Source organism: Penicillium alfredii, assembly GCF_028826965.1.
Source record: "Penicillium alfredii strain IBT 34128 chromosome Unknown utg000005l_segment0_segment0, whole genome shotgun sequence".
Classification (NCBI taxonomy): Eukaryota; Fungi; Ascomycota; class Eurotiomycetes; order Eurotiales; family Aspergillaceae; genus Penicillium; species Penicillium alfredii.
Window position 1 is genome coordinate 818197 of NW_026622702.1, and position 27441 is coordinate 845637.

Below are 27441 nucleotides of genomic sequence, written 5' to 3' on the forward strand. Positions count from 1 at the left end.
TATCTGTTTCCCTTGGCCGATCTACAGGGGACTTAACTTGGAGGGAGCCACACTAGGCCCGCTGGTCACTTCTTCATTTGACTCGGGGCAAGAGAACAGCCCACATAAAGTTCAAAGAGTAGGGGGTATATATTGAGGGGATTGTGTCAACTAACGTGATTCACTAGCGACGCAAGTTTTAGACTGTACGGCTAGATACTATGTAACCGGCAATTTATGAAAGGGGCCGGTTATAGCGCAAACTTTGACCCTAGACTTTTCGCTACGTCATCGTATACCATAAATAACTGATAAACATGATTCATCAAAATAATACGGGAACATTAATAGACCTAATATTGTGTATTAGCCCTTAGCGCGTAGCACAGATTCGATCCGGCGCGGCATAGGCCTGATAATGCGGTCAATCTTCGATTGCTTAATACCCTCCTACGTATTGGTGATTGTAGAATGGAACTGTTCTTAATCTATCTGAGCTCTACCCCTAGTGGCGAGCTGGGGATAAAGCTTCCCTAGCCAAATTTTCAACAAATTCCACATGTTTTCAAAAGGTTTCAGGTCAGGCGAATTAGGGTGTTATTCCATTACCTAGACTCTATATCTTTCGAACTAGTTTTTTACTATATCGGACTTATGAATCGGCGCATTATCTTATTAGAAGATAGATCTAGGTTCGTAGATAGGCTATAGGCCCTCCTCGAGGGCAGCGATAATAAATACGTTAAATACCCCTCTCGAGGGGCGTTTTCATCCCGCTCTATAAAGACTAATTTCGATCTACTATTAACCTATATAGCCCCCTAAATTATCTAGGATATATTCTTCCCCTAATTGACTAGATTGATGAGATTCTTTCGGTATATCTTATTAGTAAATCGGAAGATAAATTAGAAGAGTAAATTCGATCGCCGCTATACTGAGTATTCATCCGAAAAGATGATTTTATTCTATATATCGAAACGCCGCTATTACCGCGTAAAGGCGAGTCTTCTTTTGGTGTCCTTGGGCTTTAGGAAGTAGCGCTTCCTACGGCGCTACTTTCTAATATTTAATTTGCGTAGGATACGCTGTAATGTTGAGAGAGAGAGATAGATTTAGGTGCTTCAGCAATCAGGGCGCGCTAGCTCATCAATAGGTTTCGCCTAACCATACGAAAAATATAGCGAATTGCTTGTGGGGATAGCTTCTATGGCTTGCCTTTCCTAGGCTTCAAGGCCAAATCTTGTTATTGCTGGAAGCGCTTAACTATACGATAGACAGTACTGCGGCTGATGCAAAATTCCCGGGCGATTTAGGCTGGTTTTTGACCATGTTCTACCGCGTAAACAATCGCTGAGCGGATGACTTCCCGTTCCTCCGGGGTCATATAATATCACCTGATCCGTCCTCTTGTTAGTTGGGAATAGCTTCATACCCCATCATCTTCATAAACCCTTTACAGCAGCAGCCTAAGGCTCACTATGTACTAGTATGCTACCTTCGTGATCAGAGTATATATAGAGACGCAGGCAGGCCCCTTTACATATATAGGTCGATATTATACACGAATACGGTATTTTCGCTATTAGCTCGTACCACCGTGCGTTAGTTTCGAAGACACATCCACCGAGAGAAGTAGGAACGGAGAGGTCGAAGATAACGACAACGGCTAGCTAAAGGCGCTCGAGAACAAGAAGCTAAAGACCGATATACAACCCTAGGGGCTATGCAATATAACCCCCCACAAAGCGAGATGTGCGAAGCTGAAGATACCCGAGACGCTACCCTAAGACCGTGCGAAGAATATCAGTAGAATAAGACATAGATATTCAGCGAGCTTTTCTCAAGAACAAGCACTCGACGAAAATAGCTTTAGAGCGGCCAGAGACGGCGCTAATCCAAAACAGGGGCCTAGGCGAGGGCGCTTTACCGGAAAAGGCAGGAAAAGGCAAACCTAGGCAGGCGGTCGGGAGAGACAGAATGACGGTGCAATAGGAGCCGTTTCTAGCGGCCCGCTCACCGTGTCAACTTATACTAATATCAAAGTAATTATATAGGAGGCTTTGCTTTTTCTAGTTCATTTTCTAATTATTTTCTAAGTAGTTTTCTATTGTTATGCCTTCGAAAACAACAAAAACCCAGCTGACAAAGCTTGGCAGTGCGCCTACCTAGTATTTACTGCTGCACACGTGACCCGTACATTCCCAGCCCCCTCAATTAGCTCAGCAAGAATCCGACGAGGCTGGGACTCTCCCTGGTTTGGCGCCTGACGACGCGCATCCTCGTTCTTTTTGGTTTCTCTGCCAACTCCAACTGTTATCCCTCGCGCGCATATCTCCAACCCCCATGTGGATATAACCCAACCTTTGGTGTTCTTGGTGATTCCTCGTCTCCCTGGCACACTATCTCTCTCCACGAATTTGTTGGGACCGTGAGATCTCGCGCCCGAACTTTTTGTTTTCCCGGCTTTTTCGCGTCACCCCCTTCCACGCCACACCCCGCGCCGGGCGGGTAAAATCTTCTTTTACTCTCTTCGGCTTGAAGGGTCTAATATTTTTTTTTGTATACTATTTCTTTGTGACAGGTAGCGCCATGTTCTACTCCGAGACCCTCCTGTCCAAGACGGGCCCGCTGGCCCGCGTGTGGCTGTCTGCGAATATCGAGCGCAAACTGTCCAAGTCACACATCTTGCAGTCGGACATCGAGAGCAGTGTCAGTGCCATTGTCGACCAGGGCCAAGCGCCCATGGCTCTGCGATTGAGTGGGCAGCTATTGCTGGGTGTGGTGCGCATCTACAGCCGGAAAGCGCGCTATCTTCTGGACGACTGCAATGAAGCCTTGATGAAAATCAAAATGGTCCGTCCCAAACTCTCCATTTCTCCCAACTCCAACTAACATTACATCTCCACCAGGCTTTCCGTCTTACCAATAACAATGATCTGACGACTACGGTCGTGGCACCTGGTGGCATTACCTTGCCTGATGTGTTGACGGAGTCCGACCTTTTCACCAACCTCGACACGTCTCTTTTGTTCCCCCAGACCCTGAATCTGGAGCCGGAGGGCAAGCGGCCAGGTGCGATGGATTTTGGAAGTCAACTCCTTCCTGACAGCAGTTTTCGTCGCTCCGTCTCTCAGGAACCTGCACGTCTAGAAGACCCGTCCTTGGTTGATCTAGACCTGGGCGAAGATGAAGTTCCCCTTGGCAATGACACGACCATGGAAGTTGGCCGAGATGCTCCTCCGCCTCGTCCCATGGAAGAAGATCTTTACAGCGACGCCGGGAAGCTCAACGATGATGACGACTTGGGCCTGGACCTCGGAGAAGATGACGCTCCGCTTGACAAGATGGACATGGGCGATGATGGCCTTCATGACAACGTGAACGACCTTCTGCCAGATGGTGCAATGGACTTGGGCAATGACGACGATTTTGGCGGCCAGACTCCTCGTGCGGAAGAGAATCGGTTCAACCGGGATTCCGAAAGCCCGCTTTCGGATGCGGGCTCGGTTCAGATGCATCAATTGGAAGAAGAGTTCAACCTCGACCGCCAGGCAACCCCGGAGACCGAGCGCGCCAGCGCTCAGAATGCTCAGCGCACCAAGCGCCAAAAGCTCATGACGCTAGACAAGGACGTGGGCCTCTCCAACAGCAAGATTAAGGAGCAGCAGAATGATCGCTCGGAGATTTTGAAGCCCGCCACCTTTTTGCCTCGTGACCCTGTTCTGCTTACCCTGATGACCCAACAGCAGAATGGTGACTTTGTCTCCAACGTGTTCGGCGAGGGCCGCGGCCGTGCATGGGCACCTGAACTGCGAGGACTCCTCTCTTTGGATACTGTCAAGAAGTCGGGTGAGCTGAAGAGAAAGCGTGACAGTGGCATTTCCGACATTGATGTGGCAGGCGCCGACGTCCCGGCGCTGGAACTTGGTGAGGAGGAAGCTATTGTGCCGGTTGACGAGGGCATTGGCCTGGAAACGACCTTGAATCAGCGATCGGAGATTGAGTTCCCTGGCGACGAGGGGAACCATGACCTGCACTTGAGCGACGACGACGGCATGAACCAGCCGCTGGAGGACCTTGACGAGACGACCGCGCATCCCGTGGATAGCGAGCCTGTCTCAATGGGCACCAATCATGCCGTGCACATTCTGCGAGAGCGACTGGGCGAGTCGGCCGCGGAACAAAAGAAGGGAGTGACTTTCCAAGAACTTCTTCCGGAGCAGCGCTCCAGCAAGGCGGATGCTACCAAGATGTTCTTTGAAGTCTTGGTACTGGCCACGAAGGACGCGGTTAAGGTGGAACAGGGCTCCAAGACGATTGGCGGACCCCTCAAGATCCGTGGGAAGCAGGCGCTCTGGGGCTCTTGGGCTGAAGAGAATGCCGCCGGTGCCATGAGCCAGTTGAGCCAGGCACTGTAGAGTAGCCTCTCTTCGCCACCACACCAAAATATTTCTATGGAGAGGGTCCTATGGCCGCATTTTTCATTCGTGTACAGCTCTGTTTGGGATATTCCACTGGGTTGGAGACTCGGTAATTGAGTTTGTCTGGGGATAGCATCATTTGGATGACTATCAGGTGTTCTGGGGGAAACGGAGAAAAGGGGGTTTGGGCCATTGATGTTCTTGGAGGCTTATGCCACTTTTTGAAGCGATTGTGATGGGTTATTGGTAGCAAGATAGTTTAATTGAACATATCCAACAAGGACGCAAGGGAGTGTCGATCCACGCGATGGGCTGCATGGCCGTTGAGGCCAAGATTTGCCTTGGCACCGTTGAACTCTGACCTACATAGCACATCCATCCATACGGACAGTGCATCGGGTGTTAAATGTATTGCCCGAGAAACAATGAACAATCACATTGACGGGATGTGGAGACGATCGGGCTTTATGTAGTTCATGGTTCAATACAATACTACGTTAAGTAGATGGATACCTACACCGAAAAAAGTAGGGTTATCGCAAGCGAATCTCACTGGCCATAACGCCGGACCGGATTCAATTCGATAATTTCGATAGTTCGGCAGTGACTTGCATGTTCATGAAGAAGGAGGCCCAAATTCTGGCGATCCTTCGGCCCCCACTTGACATCGGCCCGACCACGTTCAAGCTCTGATTGCTCAGCTCGGCCTCGGGGCTTACATATTTCAAATTTGATGTGCCGATCAAATCCACAGCTTTCTCTCTTTTTTTGGCTGTTTATAAGTCTTGGATCCTTTCGCTTTTTCTCGTTCTTGATGTGGTAGACTGCCTCAACCATGAGTCTGAGCGATTCTACTCGCCACTCCCCCATGGATAAAGAAAACGCCATTGAGCCGGACCGATCGCTGAGCTCGAACGAGCTCGATCAGAACTCCGAGGAAGCGACCTTTGCACCGATCACGGGCTCGACCAACGAAGACCGGCGCAATGCGTCTGTTAAAAAACATCGCTCCAACACCTCCCGCTCGTTGGAACGCAGCTGGTCTTTAAATGACGGAACGAGCATCGGTGGCAATGACCCCGAGATGGCGCCGACTCATGAAGCCGGAGAAAAGGACGAAAGCTCGGAATATACTGTGGGCTGGGATGAGAACGACCCGATGAATCCGCGGAATATGAGCAAGGCCCGGCGATGGTTGGTGGTTATTATTGTCTCCATCGGATCGGTTTGCGTGTGAGTATACTAGATCCCAACGATAAGGGATTTAGCTTGCTTGCCTGTCCTGAAAAAATACAGACGCTGACTTGCCTAGGACTTGCACCTCCTCTATGTATACCACTACATACAGCCAAATCATGAAGGAATTCAACTGCTCCCAGTTGATCGCCACTCTCGGCCTGTCATTTTTCATTTGGGGTCTCGGTACGTCTCGACAATGGGTAAAAAGGCGACCTGTATCGTTATTGACTTTCGATTGTTCTAGGAATTGGTCCTCTGTTTCTTAGTCCTCTGTCCGAGGTTTGTTCAACGATCTAGCACATCGGTAGGAAAGGAAACTAACTTTCCCCAGTTCTATGGCCGCCGGATCATCTACATTTCATCATTCACCCTATTTCTGATTTGGCTGATCCCATGCGCGGTAGCCAAAAACATCGAAACCATGATCGTGTGCCGATTCTTCAACGGCCTGGCCGGGAGCGCATTTTTGAGCGTTGCCGGTGGAACAGTGGGCGATATGTTTGACCGACATGAACTTGCCTTTCCCATGATGCTCTACACTGCGAGCCCGTTTGTGGGGCCCGAAGTTGGTCCTCTGTAAGCTGCCCTTGTCCTTGGTGTAGCATTTCTCTAGGCTAACGAGGCAATCTGCAGCGTCGGTGGCTTCATCAATGATTTTACCTCATGGTAGGTTTCGTTGAGCTCTCGAGGGTGTTCGTTGCTCACATACACAGGCGTTGGACCTTCTATGTGCTCCTGATTTGGACTGCTGTGTTGCTCGTCTCGATGATTTTCCTTGTCCCGGAAACCTACCACCCAGTGTAAGTATCTTCACATTCTGGTTGTATTGGCTGTCAAATACTAAGCTATATGGATAGCCTCTTGAGGCACAAGGCGCAGAAATTGCGCAAGGAAACCGGCGACGACCGATGGAAGGCTCCGATCGAGAAACTGGACCGGTCAGTGGCGCAAACGGTTCTGCGATCCATGTACCGCCCCGTGCTTCTCCTCGCCATGGAGCCCATGTGCCTGAATCTTTGCATTTTCTCGGCCATCCTGCTGGGTATTCTTTACCTCTTCTTCGGAGCGTTTCAGCTAGTCTTCAGCAACGTATATGGACTTGGGCTCTGGCAGCGGGGCCTGTGCTTTATCGGTCTCTTTGTTGGCATGGTCATCGCTATTCTGACGGATCCCATCTGGCGCCGGAATTATATTCGCCAGGAGCGCAACCACGAGAAAGCTACGAATAAGATCAATGACGTTCAGCCTGAGTGGCGATTGCCCCCAGGTAAGTCCTGGATACGTTTGGCGAAGAGACCGACATCTGACTTTTTGGTATAGCAATCCTGGGAGGACCTTTGGTCACGATAGGGCTTTTCATCTTTGCCTGGACAATTTACCCCGACGTTCACTGGATTGCGCCCATTATTGGTAGCGCCCTCTTTGGTGCAGGGTAAGATCGCTGGCATCTGACCTGAATTCCCTCAGCTGCTTCTAAAATCATTGAGCTGGAGGGCTTCTGTGGATGTGTGGTGCTGATGAGTTGTGTTACTTCTAGGACAATCCTGGTCTACTCGGGAATCTTTACATTCCTGGTCGATGCGTACCCTACCTTTGCCGCCAGTGCCCTGGCGGCCAACAGCTTCACTCGATCAACCTTTGGAGGCATCTTCCCCTTGTTTGGGATCCAAAGTAAGTTTGTCCCGTTGCTATTTCCATGCCACAGCCAGGGTGGAGTGCCCGTGCTCTCGTATGCAGTGCATCCTTGTAGCCGCGGGATCGATGCGCCGTGTGTCGAACAGGCCGTTTTGGCATTTCTTGTCTCATACCCTGGAGCTTTGGGGTTCTTTTGGCACGTCATCAAGTCACGACCCTTCTCGCTAACGGCCCTGCAGTGTATAACAACCTTGGGTACCACTGGGCCACCTCTTTGTTGGCGTTCCTTACCCTAGCCATGACCCCTTTCCCGTAAGTCATGACTTGATTTCTTTAATTGCTTGCGCTTTGACCCATGCATTGCAAGCCTCGAGAGAAGGTCCTGGAGAGCTTGACATCTCAACTGCATGCGGCTATGGCATCAAACCACCAGACACTACTTCTGCATCGCGTCGTTGTCATGCTTTGAATTTGCTGGATGAATTGGCTGATTGAAAATACTTCTCATGGTCAGGTACCTCTTCTACCGGTATGGGAGCCGAATCCGCCAGAAGAGCCGATTCGCGAAATCGCAGATATGATGTCACGGCCGTCGAGATCCAAAAATGATCTTCATTGCATATATTGTTGCGCCTATTACACCTTCTACTTAATACTCTAATCTAGCCGAGCGGTTTGGCACCGGGTTTCTGGGGGACACCCGCAGATCTGTCCTCGGCGCCGATGCAGCTCAACGCTCCTCCCCAGCCGGTCTTGTCTGGATCTTGTGCAAGGTACACAGAATCCTTGGACTCCCGTGACTCTGCATCAAGAACTCTTGGGCCTAGCAGTTCGAGAGAGAAAGAAGAGGATTGGGCTGTGACCAGGATCCAGTCCCAACCTCCCCTTCCAGTTGTCCCGCCTGCAGTTGGGGATGCAACGCCGATGACCCCAGAGAGACAACAGGGACTACTGCGAGCAAGTGAGAAGCTGCTCTGTACATTCTTTTTTTTTCTTTCTTCTTTCTTCTAGACCTTTTAAGAAAAAATACATAGATTATATTCAGTCGTTTCGACAGCACTGGACACACATCCATGAATAATATTATCATTTTCAAGAAATCTTTCCATATTACCGCGACACTATAGTCATAGAGAAAGAAAGATGCGCAATCTGACTACACCTTGCGCAAGGACCCCGTCCAGAATCCAATTCTCCGACGGGCCTCCCCCGGCACCTCCAGTCCAGTTGCGAAGGATACGAGCGTCATGTGGTCTTGGTTTCTGTTCAGGTGCAATCATCCCCAAGTACTAATTGAGTGATTTCTCCCATATAGTATCAGCTACTGTATAGAAAGGGACTTCATGGTTTGTGATAATGCCGAGGCATTTTTTCGCGCAGACTTGGAGTGCCTCGGAAGAAAACGGGAGCGGGGGAAGGGAGATTCCGGGAGCACAAGTATAGTTGGCGACATGCGGGGGAGAAATTTAGGAGATTTCTGGTTTCCACTATGAGGCACTTTTTTATTTCATTTGTTTTTTTTTGCCAGGGGGAAATTCTCTGACCAGTTATGACTGAGGTATAACACCATCACATACATACATACATATCCTCTCGCCTGCCGAGAGATATGTACCAGAGCACGTGCGCAACTGCCTGGCACGGTCAATTGCCGATCTGGAAATTACCGAATGCTGAAATGTTGTGGGAGGTACGAGATGCAGCTGTGCATATGTAGAGGCTGTCAGTATGCCGAAGGTTTCGAGGATTTCAGTATTTTATGGGGCTGGCTGAAGCTATAGATGCTATGGGATGCATGTGAAGAGGCTCCGATGACCTCATTTTCCCGTTCATTCAGAGTACCTAGTGAGACTGCTTCAGCAAATAATTATTCCATGAATCCTAAGGAATAGAGGTACCTAGGAATAATCGCGTTGACTCCCCAGTACATCGAAATGATTTTATTACGTGTACTTGGAGTCGCGTAAATTACGAAGTATATCCTGTATGACCTCAAGACGCATCCAGGCCACAATCAAAATGTTGATCTCTGCAAATATCTCATGAACATATAGATCAGTATATGGCCTTTCTTTTATTGACCAAATATACTTCCATAGCAAATCAAGGACGTGCATTGCTTTACAATCGGCCTACGAGCTGTCGTTGCTTAGACTTCCAGTCACGGGAACATTCCGATCGCAGTCATCCACTTCTTCATCTGTTCCCCCGCTGACGTGCCTTGCCCTTGACTCTTTTTTCTTTCTTCATATTTTCTTTTCTTGCGCCTCTCCTCTCTATCTCCAGTCGATTCTCTGCCTCTCCTCTCCCCTCATCTATCCAGTAATCATTGCCGCCCTTCCCCGCAGCCAAGTCTGCCTCTCCACTCCAATTCAGCCCCAAAACCGTTGCGGCATTTCATTTTTCGCCGGCGCCGAATCCCCAGATCATACCGACCTCCTTCGCGATCTTTCAATGTGTCATATCACCGTGGTCCCGCCTTATATCAAGTCGATCGTGCCCCGTTACACCCGTACCTTGATCGGACGGCTTTCCGTTTCCCCGCCAGTAGTTGTCGCGAGCGCGCCACAATAGGAAGCAAGGTCCGAGGCCATTTCTACGTGATTTGGACGGACGCGAAGAGTCGACAATCCTCATTCGCAACTTGCGACTTTTCTTTTCTTTTCTTTTCTTTTTTTTTCCCTTTGGCCTTTTTTTTTCTCTGCAAGGTCGGCAGAATCGCGCACACGTGGAGCCGCTTACCCCGTCGAGATCGAGATCGAGGCACGCGCATGGTACCGTTGCCGCCAATCCGTCTTAGTCGCATCTCCCAGTAAAAACGCCACACCAGAGCGTTCACGTGGGCTTTGGATCGCAAATTCCTTAACGATTTTGGACGCGTTTTCGAACCACCTGTCGCGGGATACATGCCAACATGAGTGTGGATGTCAAAAACGGTTCCCCGGTTCCAACAGACCCAAGTGGCGGGGATCGCGACTCGGTCGATGCGACTGAACACTCGGATTTTCTAGATTCCAAGGCAATGGCCAACGGCGATAGTGGCAAAGCGGGGAATAGTCGCAAAGCGACTAATGCCAAGGATCCTTCACGACCGCGACGGAAGAAGGCTCGGCGCGCTTGCTTTGCTTGCCAACGAGCCCATTTGACTTGCGGTATGAACAGCATTGAATCTTAGCCAGTTCTTGATTTCGAACTGAACGTTTTTTTTAATCTGTTTTAGGTGACGAGCGCCCATGTCAACGCTGTATCAAGCGTGGTCTGCAAGATGCATGTCACGACGGTGTTCGCAAGAAGGCCAAATATCTCCATGATGCCCCAGATGGGGCGTTGATGCCCGGAGTAGGAGGCGGTCTCTACAACAATGCCTTGCCAAATAACATGCCCGTATCCCGGAACGGCGCCAACCCAGTTAACACGAACTCTCAGCCGCCGCCGAACACCAACAACAACTTTTTCCCGCCTCAGCCGCAAGCCCAGCCCCAGCCGGGCTCTTACAACATGTACCAGGATCCTCCCATGAGCCAGAGCCCTTTCACCACGCAGTCTCCTGTTTCGCCTACATTCAATTTGAAGACCAGTACAAATGGTCGAAACCCCAGTCATTCATCTACAGTGAACCAACCTACACAGACCAACGCGCTCTCTGGTGATACCAGCCAACCTCAGAATCCATTCGCAGGGCCGTTCTTTGATCCTAGTGACCCGGCACTCTTTAACTTTGACCTGTCGAGCATGAACTTTGAAAATCGCTACGGCGCGTTGGAGTTTGGAATGCTGGGGCATATGGCCACCGGAGCTGGAGACTCGCCTAGTGATTCGGCAACGCAACGGGGGTCGATCGGCCGCAGTGGGTCTGCACAGTTCTCCACGCCAGCTCCCGGCTTTGGGGAAAGCCCGGGGAATCAGCAGCCTTTCATTTTTGGCGATCCGTTGCTCAATGACTGGTCGACCGGACAGGCCTCGGGCCATGTGAATGTCGGCGGTGTATATGGCCCGAACGGTATGCTTCCCGGGCACATGAAACCAGATGCACCTCATGCCTTTGCCATCGAGAGTGGGCCTGCGAACTTCACCAGTCCCGGCTCAGCCACCAGCCCGCATGTTGCTACGACAGGCTTCGATGATGGTTCGTTTAACAATGTCGCTCCCAAGTCAAACAGCCTGGCGCCGAACGGACAACGGCCTATGATATCTACACCGAGTCTGAAGCATCAAAGCCTCCAAGTGGGCCCTAAACGGCGCCATCGCAACCCATCTTCGATCTACGAAAGCGTGAAGGAGCCATACGCATACACGAGTGGCTTCCATAACCTGACCGCGTTCATCCAACGGCGCTTCTCCCCACAAAAGACTGTCCGGATCGCCAAGTCGCTGGCATCCATCCGGCCTTCGTTTATCGCCACGACAAAGACACTCAACCGGGATGATTTGATCTTCATGGAGAAATGCTTCCAGCGAACACTCTGGGAATATGAGGACTTTATCAACGCCTGTGGCACTCCCACGATTGTCTGCCGACGCACTGGGGAGATCGCCGCGGTGGGCAAGGAGTTCAGTATCCTGACCGGATGGAAAAAGGACGTGTTACTGGGCAAAGAGCCCAACCTCAATGTCAACACGGGAGGGCCGACAGCACCACAGTCAGGCGCGACGTCCCGTGGCAGCTTCACGCCGCGCGGCTCGACACTGGAGAATTCCAGCGGGCGCCCGCAGCCGGTGTTCCTGGCAGAACTCCTCGACGACGACAGTGTGGTGGAGTTCTATGAGGACTTTGCACGATTGGCGTTTGGGGACTCTCGAGGTAGTGTCATGACGCGGTGCAAGCTGCTTAAGTACAAAACCAAGGAGGATATGGAAGCACAGTCTGACGACAGCAAGTGGAACAGCCACTTGCGCAAGGGTGGGATTGCTGGCGAGGCTGGGATGAACCAGCTGGGATTCAAGGACGGCAAGGTTGAATGCGCGTACTGCTGGACAGTCAAGCGAGACGTGTTCGACATCCCGATGCTCATTGTGATGAATGTAAGTGTTTCCTACCGCTTGAATTTGACTATGGATTAACCGATTGTGCAGTTCTTGCCGTGCATTTGATCCTTTATATGCCTGGGATCGCGGTTTTATTTTCTTCCTCTTTTTCTTTTTCTACTTCTCTGGTATATATATTTCTTTTCTTTTTCTTTTTCTTTTTTCCTGGACTGTGTGATTCCCCCTGTTTTGTGTTTGAATTCAGCCCAAGTCGCCCTTGAAGTATTATGGGCTTCTGGTTTGCATATTCTTGTGGTACATATGTTGGTGTTGATTCACTTGGACTTGATTTGCCAGGGCTTGTTGATATATCTATTTTTCTCTCTTTTCTTTCCATTTTGCGGCGCTCAAAAGGGACCAAAAATGATATCTCTGGGATGGACCGGGTCTAGTGTACGAGGTATAATTTCATGATCCTGTCAAGATCATTATATTTTCTTTTTCTTTTATATTAGCATGAGCCAGCTATAGAGAATAGACAATTATAACTTGTATTTGTTCTGTGACTCGGTAGGATTCAACCCTTGGTTATCAATAGGGTATGAAAAAGATTATCCTACCAACGTCTATAAACAGTCTATGTTTTCCATCTGAAGGGTCATATTTCAGCAAACCCCAGGCGAATATAGTTGGCTGGCATCTACTCCAGTTTGACGTGAGACAATTCATCCCTCCTGTCGCTTATAGTCGGAGTGAACACTTCTGCTGCTGTTTACAAATTTCGATTGACATTCTATGATTGTATATTTGACCTAAGGAGCCATTCGAAGGTTAATATGCATTGAATATTTAGGGCTATAGTTTGGAATGGTCGAGATTTGTGCTGGTAGAAATTTCATTTTTCTCAATGATTCATTCCTCACAGTTTCTAATTCTTGATAGCAACTTCAATTATATATAATAACGTATTAGACTATGTGCTATAGACTGTATTTCCCACATGAAAAATGAACGCATTCAAGCTTTTATACTCGGATGGCTGCCTCAGGTGTCAATCTTATCGATAAACCCCACCGTCAGTCCATCAGCTCATCAGCTCTCTCATCTTCGACCTCGATCATCCCATCCTGGCCCGCCATGCGTCCCGACAAGCCGCGCGATCCCGTTACTGGCCCCGATACTGGGCCTGAACCGCCATTTCCTGTGCGCCTGTCCGGACCGGTGATCAAAGGGTTTGGCCGAGGGAGCAAAGATGTACGTTCCGCGTGGCCGTGCATTGCGATGCATGCGACAGCAGGCTGATCTCAACCCGTGCAGCTAGGAATCCCCACTGCCAACATCCCCGCCGATGATCTGTCGGAGAAATACCCGGACTTGACAACGGGGGTCTACTATGGCGTGGTTTCGTTGGATCCCAAGACGTTTGTGTATGATGGGGCTCCGAGCGACGCAGCCACGCCTACGATCCTCCCCGCGGTGCTGAGTATCGGATATAACCCGTTCTATAAGAACACAGTGCGGTCGGTGGTATGTATTGCTCCTTGTACTTGATCTTGCCATGATCAACTTCATTGTCAATTTCGAAATGCGTGGGATGATTGGCTCATTGTCCTTCCAGGAAATCCACATCATGCCTCCTCTTGCTCAGCCATCTCCCACTGCTGAACAAGCCAATTTCAATCGCCTGCCAGACTTTTACCAGACGCAGCTGCACTTGCTGATCCTGGGCTATATCCGGCCTGAATACGATTATATTTCGCTCGAGGCCCTCGTCGAGGATATCCGGGTGGACTGCGAGGTTGCGCGACAGAGCCTAGAGCGAGAGGCATACCGGCGCTATTTCAGTGAGGAAAACCCGGCGTCGGAACCAGCCGACGAGGATCGGCAGTGGCTGGTGAGGTTCGACTAAAGACGCATTGATTTGGCGCGATTAGCGGGTGCATTGCGGTTTCTCTGTCCAGTTCTGTGAATATATATATATATATTTTTTCTCTTAGATTCACCAATAGATTGGATATAAAGCTACCTCGATATACTCATCTACATAACTACGAGTAGAAGTAGTGAGTCAGGTACGGCATGTAGAGATCTTATCGGGCTCGTCGACGTCACCCAAGAACCCTAAGCATTGGCATTTCTCAGGTCGCATTTCGCGTCTTGACCGATGTCATCCAAGAAATTCCTCTGTCTGCCATGAAATCCCTGGCTTATTTAAGAGCTTAGAGCGCATTGTTCAACTACTGATCGCCATCATCCAACCCCAAACATGGTCAACATCTTTCAACGCCTGGCTCGGCGCGCCCAGAGCCCCAGCAGACCAGACGCCGGCACCGAGGCTACCAGCCCGTCTATGCGCCGAACCCTTAGCATCAGCTCTGGCAAACGCAGCCGTCCTCAAGAGGAGCGTTCACCTCGCCATCTCATCCTGATATCCGACACGCCCGAGTTCGACCCGCATATCAGCCATCGGTTCCAGGCCGAGGGCTTCAACGTGTCATACCTCCCATTTCTGGGCAGCGGAGATGCCGAGAGAGACCGCAAGGCGCTGGAGAATGCAGTGCACGAGAAGGAAGATGAGCTGGAGACGGGGGAGCGGTATGCAATTGTTGGTGAGTGCCCAGCCATCCTTGAACTAGAGCTCTTACCCGGGAACATGCAAGAAATAACGTCCCACTAGCATACCACCGTCCGGCCTACCTCCTGCTCGCCGCCCACCATCTCACCATCAGCAACACTAACCCTTTCCCGCGGCTCTGCGCCTTGATTGCGTACTACCCACTTTCCTCGACCGACAAGTTGCCATTCAAGCAAAAAGAAGACGGCGCACCACTCGCGTGTTCTAACACCGCATCTATCTTCAACCCTTCTCCCACGGCCACTTACCTTCCAATCCAGATCCACCTACCGGGGCCGCTGGTACATTCCTGCACGCTGTGGCCGTGGGTCAGCCTCAGCGCATCTGAGGGCGACCTGACATACAGGAAACGGCATCGGTGCCATGTATTCGCGTATCCGGACGCAGATACCGGGTTTGCAGAGAACTCGGATGCTGTCCCGGAGTCTCCGGGTGAGCCATGTGAGGGTGGCGACCATGCAGATGAGATTAGCTCGCAGCTGGCATGGAGCCGGACGCTGGGGTGTCTGCGGCGTGCGTTTGGGGTTGGGAGCCATTGGGCCGTGGTGGATATTGAGACGGTTTGGGAGGAGTACTGGGAGCGCGTACTGGGCGAGTGGGGGGACCTGAAGCCGAATGAATATCGTGATTCGGGTGCTGCGGTCGATATGTTGTTGGCACCGGTCCTAAATGGAGATGACGAAGCACCGAGATGCGAGACTGGCGCATCGGTCCAATGTGTTCCCACCCGCGCTGGAGGTGAGTGTCCTTCTCGTTGTCCTCTCCCCGTATGTGTCTTATACATGCTGATCTTCGCAGGCTGCACCCCTTCCAGCCTCCAATCTTTCTTTGCTCACGTCTTTGTCCCCATCGGCCCTGTCAACCAACACATCCGTCTTTTGTCGCGAACCGTGGGCCCAGACCGTATCGTCGACGAGATTCTGCTGTCGTTCTGTCATACCGCAGAAATTCCATGGCTGTTGCCCGAGGTGTCGCCGACGAACCGCGACGTCAAAGTGGTGGTAGTCGTGATGGCCCGGTTCTGTGCGGGCCGTATTGCACAACAGAAACTGTACTGGGACCAAGCAGACGTGCTGGTGCAGGTTGGGTTGCTGGAAGCAGGATTCGTGCCGCAGGCGAAGGGGTCAGAGTGATTCTGATATTAATACCGGAGTGTTCACGGGGAAGAAAAAAAAAGGGACTCCGAGCGAGATAGTGTTACGACTGTAAATGTTTGAACTGCTTGGTCTTGTCTTTGGACGTGCCTCGCTGGGATATCAATCAACGCTATCACAATACATACATACACCTTTTTACAAAAGAACCAGCAAAAGGACTACTGCCGCAGCCCTAATGTAGCCCGCAACTGAACCAGATCCTCGCTCACGCCCCCGGCCTTGGCTAGGGTCTTCCGGCTAGCTTCCTGTGCCACGGGAAGGATGTCCTCAATGCGTGAGGCCGGGCTCTCCTTCGCCAGACCAGCTACCACGACACCTAGCAGGGTATCACCGGCGCCGTTGACACTGACAATATCGTGGGCGTCAAGAACAGCTGCAGGAGGGAAAAGACGCATATACACACCACCAAAGGGGGCATCTGCGGACAGTGATGCGCGGGCAAGGATATAGGGTGCGAACTCAGGGTCCGTCAAGCGGGGGTCACCAGGCGGAAGAAGTTGGGTCAGAAGGGCGCCGGCGGCCCCGAGTTTGGTGATGATATAGGGGATAAAGGGGAGGAGCTGGATGGTCTGTTGGGGGATGCCCTCGTCTACGAGGGCGGTGGAGGTCAGCGCGACGAGACGGTCGCGCGAACCTGATGCTGGCAGACACATGGCATCGACGAGGCGCCACCAGTCTGCAGACTCGAAGAGGAGCGCCTCGCATGCAGCGGTGTACATGGATGCCAGCTCGAGGCGGTTCGGACAGGCGAGGCTGATGGCGTGGTTAGGGACCGTCTGGGCAGCGCCAATGGCCGCACTGGAGCCGCCAGCGTCGCTGCCGAACAGTCGGCGGGATTTGGCTGTCGACACGGGCTCGAAAGCCACGCGCGCGCCGTGCTTGCGGGCGACCGCGCTCCATTTCGCGAGAACGTCTGATCGCCAATTGGCGTCGACGACGACCCAGCGGGGCTGGGTGCGTTGGATGAGCGGTTCCCAGAACCCGTCAAAGTCGAGCTGTTGCTCCGGGAGCTCGACGATCGCCATGTCGGCCATGGCCACCAGAAGATCTTTCTTGGCGTCGTTGACGGCGATATATTGAGCGGTGCGTATGCCGGCTGTTGCAGGAAGAACATGAATGCCCGCCGTATGTAGGCCTTCTTTCTCGAGAGTTGAAAGCGCCGCGCGGCCACTGAGGTCGTCTGCGACGACGCTGCAGAAGAGCACGTCACTGCCGACATAGCTTGCTGCGAGAGCGACGTTGTGGCCCACACCACCCAGGCTCTGTCCGATAACAGCCGGGTTAGACGTGTGCGGCACTGGCGCAACCTGGAAGCGCTCGTCGCCAAATGGAGTGTAGTCGCAAGACAAGTCGATGGCGAGCGAGCCGGCAACCAATACATCGGCCTTTTCCACCGACGCAAGAGGTGCAGCTTCGTTGCTTGGTTTAGGGCTCTCCTGGACTGGTGGAATATCTTGCTTCGGCTGAGCTACGTTCGGAACGGCTGGCATGTGTCTATAGAGAAGATCTCCGAACTTAGCATGGGTTGTTATCTTGCACTTATAGCACATCCCAAACTCACCGAGGTCCTGTTCCGCGGTCAGCCTGCTCGAGCTTGGCGAGCTCCACGGCCACGCGGGTTGCGCGCTGGACGTTCGATTCAATCAAAGCGCGGTTCGCTGCCACACTCTTCCCGCCACTCAATTCCTTAATCTTTGCAAGCACAAACGGGGTATTATCACTGCCGCCATATCCTTCGACATCGGCCAGGCGTACAGCCCCTTCGATGACAAGATCCATCTCAGCCTTCGGAACTGAGTATTCTGAAGGAACGGGGTTGGCGAAGTGGATCCCAGATGATACCGGAAGCTTGGATTGTGCATCTGACACATGCTATTAGCTCTCATGTCGAATTTGAAGCAAGCTGTCTGCAAAAGACTTACAGACTATGGCGGCAGCCTCGGCCTCGTTCTGGATGACCCGTGGGCTTCGGATGCCGCTCTCTCGCGTATAGAACGCGGGAAAGTCGACCGAGCCTTCCCGGCCATCGGCAAAGGTGCCCACGCACACCCCTTCTGTCTCAAGATACTCGAGCGTTCGTGGGATGTCCAAAAAGCTCTTACATCCAGAGCTGATGACCGTCACCGGGGTCCGGCCCAGCTCTGTCAGATCGGCTGGAGTTTCAAAGATATCAGTGGCTGATCGGTTGCTGATGTATGAGGCATCTTACCAGATATATCCATGGATCTCTCACCGCCACGGTGGACACCCCCTAGGAGATAGTCAGATATCAATTACTTGTTCATGGTTAGGCGTGGAATATACCTAGTCCTCCAGTCCCGAAGATCTTGATACCGGCAAGATGCGAGAGGACCATGGTGCCGGAGATAGTTGTGCCGCCATGGATCGGCTTTCCAGCCATGCCCTGGTAACAAATCAATGTCATGCCGTCAAGAGCCTCGAGCAGTGCAACTTACCAAACCGCAGATGTACCCAAGGTCTCGACGAGATACTTTCAAAGCACTCTTCTTCTCCGCCGTCGCGGCCAGCTCGATAAGCTCATCCGCACTCAGGCCAACTCGAGCAACACCACCGACCACACCCACTGTCGCGGGAATGCCGCCATTGGCTCGGACAACTGACTCCAACAGCGAAGCCAGGGCAATGTTGTCAGGGTATGGGAAACCTAACCTCCTATGAGCTAAAGCTGTTCTCGCTCTATGGGGACGAAGTCGACTTCTACTCCATCGCCGCTGGAATATTTACCGTGTGTATAAATGGTTGTCTCGAGAGCAACAACTGGGTTGCCCGTAGCCACAGCATCGCGGACCTCCTCCGACACCTTCAGGAACCTGCTTTGGGTCAGACCATGAAAGCCGCGAAAACGCGACAGCTGGGCTGTCCGCCAGCCAGACCGTACCGCAGCTCGAGCCAGCATGACTTGAGTATATTGACAATTCGGTGCAGAGTGGAGAGTCGCGAGATGAGGAGAAAGCGGGTTTATCGATAAGCCGGAGTGCGCGCGATGGCCGCTGCGTCCGCCGTATTGCGTATATGGGGACACCTCATCAGCTTCACCTGCTCCCTCTTCCTCCCCCAATCCCCGCCATCCCACTTTGCGTGTTTCTAGCTTTTGATTGGAGACATCTGTGTCCCAATTTCCTCAGCTACCATGAGGTTTTCCACCGCCGCGGTGCTCGGGCTGCTCGTGCCCGGCCTGAGCGCCATGTCTGTCATCCCGATTCAACTAGAGCTTCCCGTCGACTTCAAGCCCCCGCAGGTGTTCAAAAACACGAATCTGGTTCGAAACACCAACTTGGAGAAGGGGTACGTGCGGGAAACCGTCAATGTTGTCGTGGAAAATGTCGACAAGCAACCGCAAACCGACTACTATATCCCCTTCCCAGCTGAGGTGTTTGAACGAGTTGGAGGTTTCGAGGCGAGGGATAAAAATGCAGTGGACAAGGGACGGCTCGCGGTGGACACTACGGAGGTAGATTCGTTGAGGTGAGTGCTGATGGGGGAGGCCAATGGCATAGGGATTGTCGTATCGCCAGTTGGTGGGAGAAAACAGGACGAAAGCATGGACCCGATTTTAACACTCAAGTCCCTGCAGTGGAAAACAGTACTACGTGGTTCATTTTCCGGAACCGCTGGCCCCGAAATCGCAGATTACCCTGGGAATCTCATACTCCCTGCTGTCGTCCTTGAACCCGCGTCCGGCCACCATTCAGCAGTCCGACAAGCAATACCTCTCTTACTCCTTCTCGGCCTATGTTCCATCCGTCTACAAGACCGAAACCCAGAAGACTAAAATCAAGTTCCCCGGCATCAACGTGCCCGAAATCGCACAAACCTCCGGTCTCAAGTCCGGCTCGGACCCCGAGCGTAAGGGCTCAACATGGACGTACGGGCCTTACAACACGGCCAAGGTGGCTCCGGGCACCGAGTACCCGCTCACCGTTCGCTACGAATTTACCAACCCCGTGATCACGGCCAGCCTTCTGGAACGCGACCTGGAGGTCTCGCACTGGGGCGGCAACCTGGCGACCGAAGAGCGGTACTGGCTGCGCAACAACGGATCGCAGCTCGCCAAGCAGTTCAACCGCGTTGAGTGGACTTTCTCCGCTTACCAGCAACTGCCCAGCTCGGCGCTGCGTGAGCTCGCATACCCGCTGCGACCCGGCTCCGTCGACCCGTACTTCATCGACGACATCGGCAACGTCTCGACCAGCCGCTACCGCCCGGGCACCAGCAAGAAGCCCGCCAACCTGGAGCTGCGGCCGCGCTACCCGGTCTTCGGCGGCTGGAACTACAGCTTCCGCGTCGGCTGGAACAACAACCTTGCCTCGTTCCTGCGCGTTGCCCAGGCTCCCAACTCCTACGTTCTGAAGGTGCCTTTCCTCGAGGGGCCCAAGGTGCCCGAGGGCATCCAGTATGAGCGTGTGTTCGTGCGCGTTATTCTCCCAGAAGGCGCGCACAATGTCAACTTCCAGATCGTCGAGGGCTCCACCACCAACGGACTCCCCGACCGCAAGCAAATCTTCTACACCATTACCGGTTTCAAGACGTACCTGGACACTCTGGGCCGGACCACGTTGAATTTGGATGTTGACAGTCTGACCGACGAAGCCCGCGACTCCGAGCTGGTAGTATGTATCTCCCCTTCCCCATTCTGTTCTTTTTCTGTCTATCTACAATCCATGCAGCTTGCTGATCTCATTCCAGATTACATACGAATACTCGACCTGGGATGCCCTGCGCAAGCCCATCACCATCTTCGCGGGCGTGCTGTCTGCTTTCTTTGCTGCATGGGCCATCGGCAAGATCGATGTCAGCATCAAGCAGCGGTAAACGCGGGTTGCGGTGGATTTGATGTTTCTATATCTCTTTTTTCCTTTCCTTATTTTGCCAATCCGCTTTGCTCGTCACATTTCTTTACTATGGCTGTGTTCGAAGACGGTATCTCAAAATGCATCAGCGAGATTCTCTGGATGTACAATTGGATGTACATTCGGCCCATGTCTTCGTATTCGATAGATGCAACTATTTTCAGCCGTGCTGTGTTGAACCGGAACAAACAAGTGTTGGCCGTGTATAATATTGATTTGCTGGTCAAATGCTGTAGATGACAGATGGATACCCCCAAAAAAGGAAAGAATACAACCTCCAAAGCACTTTGGAAATATCTTTCTAATCCAACCCGAGCCCTAAACACCGTCTCCGTGTAAGAGGCCTGCCACATCCATTCCATTCCATTCCATTCCATTCCTCCATGCACTCGTCTTGCAGAAAAAAAAAAAAAAAAAAAAAAACAAAAAGCAAAAGAGCCACACCCCAAGTTCAACGCCAAGCGCCTTGCAATAAGAAAAATACAAAATAGACAGGGAGAAAAAGTGAATGCACGTATTAGATGCCCAGTGATCATTCCTCGAATTTCCGCTTGATACCATTCCCATTGGCGGAGGGAGGCATGGCGCGGGCTCTGCGTCTCCGATCCTCATCCTCAGAGACCATACCAGCCTGGCGTTTTTTCCAAGCAGTCTTGATAGCAGGCGCAAGGCGGATGAGATCGTCTTCAGTGACACGGTCGTTGATACTCTCAAGAACCTTTTCGACAGTAGAGACATGGTTGGCATCCATTTTATCATCACGCAGACGATGGAAGCGCCAGCGGGCGTTCTCATCCTTGAAACACTCGACGATGGAGTCGTCGAGGGGTACATAAAGAGCCTTGAGAGCGTCCCAGTCGGCCGGGGGCACAAACATCTCACCGAAATGGCGGTACTCGCCGGCGCTGAGCATGACGAACAGGTGGCAGATGGGGATGGCGTCGTAATCTGGGTAGGGGTCGCGGATGCCGTCGGCCTCGTCTTCGGAGTCGGGCTCGAGCAGTGGGAACTCGAGGCGCATGCGGAAGTCGACGGTGTTCTCGGCGGGCGGCTTCCACTTGAGGATGTGCTCGTCGGTGCCGATGCGGTAGGGAGTGCTGCGGCAGGTGAAGATGAGGCCGTCGTTGCCGTGGATGCGCTTGACTTTTGGGATGATCTCGCGGAACATCATCTCGATGCCGTAGCTGAACTGCGTGGACTTGTCCTCGACGGCGAAGACGCGGTGTTGTTTCTCCTCCGGAAACTTGCGGTATAGTGCGTTATAAGGCTTGAGCACTTTTTCCTTGAAATATGCGAGTCGCTTGTCCAGCGTGCGGTGCATTAGAGACTGTCCGTCCAGCACTAAGCAATCAAAAACCAGGTATTTGAGCTGCTGCGTCCCGTCCTCGTAGGTATCGTTGACTAGCTCGCCGTCCACTAGCGTGTCGACATGGAACGACTGAAAGGAGTCGTCGTCCGGGAGCGGGAAGTGCAAGCCGGGCACATAGCGGTACTCGTTCTTGCGGTCGATCAGGTAGTGAATCTCGGGCATGTCGGAGTCGGGATCCCCGCGCGCAAAGTACATCAGACACCGGATGCCGTCGGTTTTCTCGCAGACATAATAGTCCTCACATTGCAATTCCGTCAGGTGTCGCGACGAGAAGCTGACTGGTTGCGCGCCGGGGAAGTTGAGGTTGTTGCGCCCGAGGAGGTGGGCGACTTCGCGCCGGAATTGATCTGCCAGTTCGGGCTCGGCTTTGATGCCTATCACATCTAGATCGGGAACGGAGTGGCTCATGATGGATGCCCAGGAAAGGATTTGGGGGATATCGGAAGGGTCGGCTGGCTTTTGCTATGCCACAGCTCCAAAACAGCTGGTGTGGGGGAGGAGAGGGAACAGTCAAGGTGCAATCGGACTCGGAAGCTGATGCGACTAAGTGATGGCGGCGAAGGGCACTCGGCCGCGTCGCAGGGAAAATGTTGAGCAGTTACCAGCAGGGGTATTCTCGAATCGAGGACGGAAGTAAGGATCCCCCGAGGATTCAAGACTCGGTTGTCATAGCTTTTTAAGTTCAAAGATCAAAGCCGAGAATGAGTGAGCTGCGAGATGTCCTGGTGCCTCAGGCATAAATCACGTAATCCACCTTCCACGAAATAGAGTATACGGCCTACAACTAGTGGTTTATTGGTCTTAATTGTATGTAGAAGTAGTCATTGGTTGTGCAATTCAAATAGCAGAAAGCATTTCCATTGCATTTCGTTTTCTGTGCTTCAAAGTGTATCACATCGGGGGTATCATCGCCTTACAAAACCAAACAAAACCAGCCTATGCCCATGTCCGATCCAGAAACAACATCCAAGATGGCAGGCATCGAGGGGTGCACCATTACATCGCTGAACACCAGTATCAACCGTACAGGACTCCGTACCGAAACCGAGGAAGACAATCGCCGAACAAAAAAGAAAAGAGGTCGTAAATCATCACCTGCCGACGATCTTGTAAACGGGACCGTTCACGAGGCGGCAGCCAGGGTCTTGCGGACACCCTGTACTGGTGTTTTCTTGGTTGGATCCATGGCCCCGGCGGAAGTCACTGCAGTGGGATCGCCGGGTTCGGCATGGGAAACCACAGGCGACGACGAAGTTGCACTGGCATCGACAGGTTGGAAGATATTGCCGCCAAACAGCGGCTGGCTGTCGTCGGTGGAAAACAGGCCTCCGCCACCCCGGCCACCCATGGCGTGCAGCATCTGTTCCTTGATCCGAACGTAGCGGTACTTGGACTTGCTGGTGATCAGGGGGTGCTCAACCAAGGGCTGCGGCGCAGAGCGGGCAATCGCAGCCATGACGGTATCTCTCTCCTCGTCCGAGTCGACCGGGCCATTGTTCTCGAGATCTTCCTGTAATGGGGCATTGGCATCGATAGCAGCCTCTGTAGTTCAAGTGTTAGAATAGATGCATAGAACGAAGAGAGAGAAAGAAAAGAACACCACATACTCTGCTGGCGAGCCTGGTTCTTCTTCTGATACTGCTGAAGCAGCATATCATACGGCAACGACCGGCCAGGAACACTACGCTTGGCACCCATGGAATGACTCTTGCATGTCAAGGAGCGAGCGCACTGTGCGCCATTGGGCAGGGTGACACCGCACTGTTTCTCAACATCGACGGGGCCCTTAGGCTTAGCCGCCTTGGACTTGGGCTCGTCTTTCTTCTTCTTTTTCTTAGGCTCCTTGTCCTCCTCATCGGCCTTGCGCTTCTTGCCCTTCTTGGTGCCATCGTCGGTGCCATTGACGGCGCTCTTCTTGGCGCTCTTCTGGCCCTTCATCGCGTCATCACCTGCACCATCGAGTGTGGCGCGGGGAGCATCATCATCGCCGTCCTTGCCGTCACCGGCCTTCGCGCGATTGGCCGCGTCGCGGGCCTCTTTCTTCTTGCGCGCCTTCTCCTGCTTGGCCTTCAAGCAGCCGCGAATATGTTCCGGCGCCGCCTGCTTCAGTACGGGCCGCTTGCAGTGCTTGCAGATGACCGACTCAAGCAGATCCTCCTCGCGCGGCTTACCGGTCGGAAACGTCGCCACAATCTTACTGTCGAGCGACGGGAGAGGCGAGGACGTGGGGGAGGTATCGACCGGTCCATCTTTAGTGTCTAAAAAAGGCATTCGTCCACCATGATCAGCTGAGCGTTCGAGGATTGAACAATCGCCGGAATCACCCCGTACCGTCTGCTTTCTTCTTGGCCGACGCCTTCGACGCCTTCTTCACCTTGATCTTGCCGGGCTTGGTATCCTTCTCCGTAAACTTGTACCCCGATGCATCGACCAGACTGCCCGATCCTGTGGAGAGTTACAGGTTAGTTCCGAGCCATTGTAAGATTTCCGGGGAGAGTTATCAGAGCGCGGCATTTTTCGGTCGCCCTCCGGAGGAATCAGGCGGGCGCTTACCTCGACCGGAGTCGCCGTTGGTGGCCATGGTGAGCACAAAATGCAGGACTTCTGGGCTGAAACAACCCTCTCTCTTTATCAAGATTTGGGTCGGTTTCTCGAGGATGATGGCGGAATGAGTTTACATCCAAAGTCGAAGGTCGGGCTGGGGCTCCGCATTGGGGTCGAGTCACGTGGATTTCACCTTCCGTCTTTGTTGATTTCTCTTGCTGGCCGAGTAGAGATCTCCATAGAAAAAAAAAAGATTGGCATGTATGGAAATTATCGGTATGTGATTTTGTATATCTTGGTTTTGGGAGAAATAAAAGAAAGCAAGAAAAGAAAGGAGGCACCTTGCCAATGCCCGGCGTCTAAGATCTACTTGCGTCCAACACACAATTGTAAGATTGCATGCAATCTAATAATGGAAGCAATTCTCTAAATTTTCTACTATAGTACATGCAAGAATTAATGAACCAAAATCACCAATGCCGTGCAAAGCAAAGGGTACTATTAGTTCCCCCGAATCCAAAGCTGTTGGTCAGAGCCACATTGATCTGTCTCGACTGAGGCTGGTTTGGCGCATAGTTGCAGTCAAATCCATTGGCCAGACGGTTCAGATTAATCGTGGGGGGCATCGTATTCTACTAAAGGGTGAGAAATGCTCTCCAAGACAAGATCGTACTAGACCAAAGACTCACCTCGTGAATGGCCAGGATGCTGAACAATGCCTCGATGGCGCCGGCGCCACCGAGCAGATGACCCAGAGCACCCTTAGTGCTACTGACATTGATATCTGCCGGCTTCTGTTTGCCATCGGGACCTAGCAAAAGTGACTTGATGGCAGCATTTTCTGCAGCATCGCCCACAATAGTCGAGGTCGCATGGGCATTGACATAGTCAACTGCTGCGGGAGGCAACTGAGCTTGCTTCAGTGCTTTTTTCATGGCCATATAGGCACCTTCGCCGTTGTCTTTGGGCGCCGTCATGTGGTGTGCATCGCTGGAGCAGCCATATCCCTTGACTTCGGCATAGATCTGCGCACCTCGACTCAAAGCATGTTCCAAGTCCTATAGATTTTGGTTAAAAAAGAACTTCCGTATTGTCGCTCGTGACAGATAACCACGTACCTCGAGAACCATGACGGCGGCCCCTTCTCCGACTACGAAGCCCCCGCGATCAGCATCAAAAGGCCGCGATGCTTTCTCTGGGGCATCGTTAAAGTCAGTTGCCAGGCTCCTGGCACGAGCAAAGCCACCGATAGCCAGTGGATGAATACAGGACTCGGCACCACCAGCAACCATGACGTCCGCGTCGCCACATGCAATGAATCTAGCCGCGTCGCCGACGGAGTGCGCGCCAGTGGTACAAGCTGTTGTTGCCGAATGGTTTGGACCCTAGATGAGGGAGTGAGCTGTAGACCCAGCCACCGGAGGTATTAGAGTGGAGTTATACCATAAACCCATATTTCATGGAGATGTGACCAGCCCCGAGATTAATTAGTAGCTTCGGAACAAACAGCGGGTTCACCTTTTTGTAGCCCTGGCCAAACAGTTAGTTGCAAGCTCCATCTCGGGCATACGACGACATTTCTACTTACGCCTTTTTCATACGCAACCACCGTGTCATAGATCTCGTCGAAGTTACCAATGCCAGATCCAAGACAGACGCCCTAGAGAGATGTGTTAGAACGACTGGCCACCAAACAACTTTATCCCCTTGCACAAGACACATACCGTAGCTTCCCTCCGCTCAAAAGGCTCGGGTTTCCAGTCAGCATCTTCAAGCGCCTCCTCCGTGGCTGCCATGGCATACTGCGCAAACAGGGCCATCTTGCGCTCCTCCTACCAGCCACGTGCAGATCCATCAGCATCGCGATCGAGCAATTTATCCTTGATAGCAATCAAGTACAACCTACACTTCGACTCAGCCATTCAGAAGCATTCCAGCCGCCATCCCGCCGCGTACCTGGCGGCACCACGGCGGCGATTTGACACGGCACCTCGGTGAAACGCGGATCGCGATGGTTCACATTAACGATACCGCAGTGGCCATCCAACAGGCGTCTCCAGGTGTGCCGAATGCCTGGGCACAATCATAACAAGGGTTAGTCATCGGCAATTTCGGGAATCAATAGCCACAGGCGATTGTGATGGTCCTTCGTCGAGCATCTCAAATGCCGTCATTGGCTGACAAGACTTTCCCCATCCGGAGTGGAAGTGGAGAATCCAGCCGCCCTTTTTCATTATTTTTTTTGCTTGTCGCGGAGCTCGCAAGAGTCGGGGGGAGAGACATGATTTGCCTCGGATGCTAAGGTGGAGATGTGATGGCATGGCCAAACACCGGAACATCCAACCCCTCAAAAAAAGATGACGAAAAAGAAAAGAAAAAAGCTCACCAACACCCAGCGGTGTCACCGCCCCAAGACCCGTCACGACAACACGACGCATGGCATTTGGAAGTGTTTGCGATGGCGATGTAGGAGACTCGGAGTGTGTCGAGGAGAAAAGCGGGTAAGCCAAGAAGGGAAGGTCTGCACGACGGAATGGCAATCCGGGTCTGCTCGTCTTTCCCTTTGCGATTCTGCCCGAATCGCACGGCGAGATAAATAAGTCGCTTCGACTTCGACATTGCT

General features: G+C 52.3%; 9 protein-coding genes across 9 annotated transcripts; 6 read left to right on the plus strand and 3 right to left on the minus strand.

Moving 5' to 3' along the window:
- Nucleotides 1-2571: 2571 nt before the first annotated feature.
- On the plus strand, nucleotides 2572-4400 carry NUU61_003740 (kleisin alpha; the record flags this gene model as incomplete). Its single annotated transcript, XM_056654322.1, has 2 exons — nucleotides 2572-2835; nucleotides 2892-4400. 2 exons carry the CDS (start codon nucleotides 2572-2574, stop codon nucleotides 4398-4400), a joined length of 1773 nt encoding a protein of 590 aa, XP_056512349.1.
- Nucleotides 4401-5238: 838 nt separating this feature from the next.
- Nucleotides 5239-7593, plus strand: NUU61_003741 (MFS transporter; the record flags this gene model as incomplete). The annotated part of the gene is made up of 10 exons (XM_056654323.1): nucleotides 5239-5636; nucleotides 5716-5825; nucleotides 5887-5921; nucleotides 5974-6218; nucleotides 6276-6308; nucleotides 6356-6442; nucleotides 6500-6909; nucleotides 6963-7074; nucleotides 7180-7313; nucleotides 7517-7593. 10 exons carry the CDS (start codon nucleotides 5239-5241, stop codon nucleotides 7591-7593), a joined length of 1641 nt encoding a protein of 546 aa, XP_056512350.1.
- Nucleotides 7594-10191: 2598 nt separating this feature from the next.
- NUU61_003742 (Zn(II)2Cys6 transcription factor domain-containing protein) lies at nucleotides 10192-12368 on the plus strand (the record flags this gene model as incomplete). The annotated part of the gene is made up of 3 exons (XM_056654324.1): nucleotides 10192-10429; nucleotides 10498-12299; nucleotides 12351-12368. 3 exons carry the CDS (start codon nucleotides 10192-10194, stop codon nucleotides 12366-12368), a joined length of 2058 nt encoding a protein of 685 aa, XP_056512351.1.
- A 1011-nt stretch (nucleotides 12369-13379) lies between these two features.
- On the plus strand, nucleotides 13380-14151 carry fmn1 (riboflavin kinase; the record flags this gene model as incomplete). Its single annotated transcript, XM_056654325.1, has 3 exons — nucleotides 13380-13496; nucleotides 13560-13769; nucleotides 13861-14151. The coding sequence occupies 3 exons, from the start codon at nucleotides 13380-13382 to the stop codon at nucleotides 14149-14151; spliced, it is 618 nt and encodes a 205-aa protein (XP_056512352.1).
- A 357-nt stretch (nucleotides 14152-14508) lies between these two features.
- Nucleotides 14509-16010, plus strand: NUU61_003744 (dienelactone hydrolase; the record flags this gene model as incomplete). Its single annotated transcript, XM_056654326.1, has 2 exons — nucleotides 14509-14851; nucleotides 14920-16010. 2 exons carry the CDS (start codon nucleotides 14509-14511, stop codon nucleotides 16008-16010), a joined length of 1434 nt encoding a protein of 477 aa, XP_056512353.1.
- Nucleotides 16011-16192: 182 nt separating this feature from the next.
- On the minus strand, nucleotides 16193-19044 carry NUU61_003745 (pseudouridine-5'-phosphate glycosidase/carbohydrate kinase family protein; the record flags this gene model as incomplete). The annotated part of the gene is made up of 7 exons (XM_056654327.1): nucleotides 16193-17528; nucleotides 17596-17896; nucleotides 17957-18187; nucleotides 18244-18285; nucleotides 18339-18438; nucleotides 18491-18699; nucleotides 18780-19044. Coding segments are annotated over 7 exons (2484 nt in total), but the record flags the coding sequence as incomplete, so codon positions are not given.
- A 141-nt stretch (nucleotides 19045-19185) lies between these two features.
- NUU61_003746 (dolichyl-diphosphooligosaccharide--protein glycotransferase subunit OST1) lies at nucleotides 19186-20867 on the plus strand (the record flags this gene model as incomplete). The annotated part of the gene is made up of 3 exons (XM_056654328.1): nucleotides 19186-19520; nucleotides 19630-20665; nucleotides 20742-20867. The coding sequence occupies 3 exons, from the start codon at nucleotides 19186-19188 to the stop codon at nucleotides 20865-20867; spliced, it is 1497 nt and encodes a 498-aa protein (XP_056512355.1).
- A 570-nt stretch (nucleotides 20868-21437) lies between these two features.
- Nucleotides 21438-22682, minus strand: NUU61_003747 (mRNA guanylyltransferase; the record flags this gene model as incomplete). Its single annotated transcript, XM_056654329.1, has 1 exon — nucleotides 21438-22682. One exon carries the CDS (start codon nucleotides 22680-22682, stop codon nucleotides 21438-21440), a length of 1245 nt encoding a protein of 414 aa, XP_056512356.1.
- A 715-nt stretch (nucleotides 22683-23397) lies between these two features.
- Nucleotides 23398-27256, minus strand: NUU61_003748 (Thiolase-like; the record flags this gene model as incomplete). Its single annotated transcript, XM_056654330.1, has 11 exons — nucleotides 23398-23816; nucleotides 23882-24532; nucleotides 24606-24719; nucleotides 25318-25450; nucleotides 25508-25876; nucleotides 25937-26203; nucleotides 26262-26348; nucleotides 26407-26478; nucleotides 26543-26650; nucleotides 26725-26891; nucleotides 27205-27256. The coding sequence occupies 11 exons, from the start codon at nucleotides 27254-27256 to the stop codon at nucleotides 23398-23400; spliced, it is 2439 nt and encodes an 812-aa protein (XP_056512357.1).
- Between the last annotated feature and the right edge of the window lie 185 nt (nucleotides 27257-27441).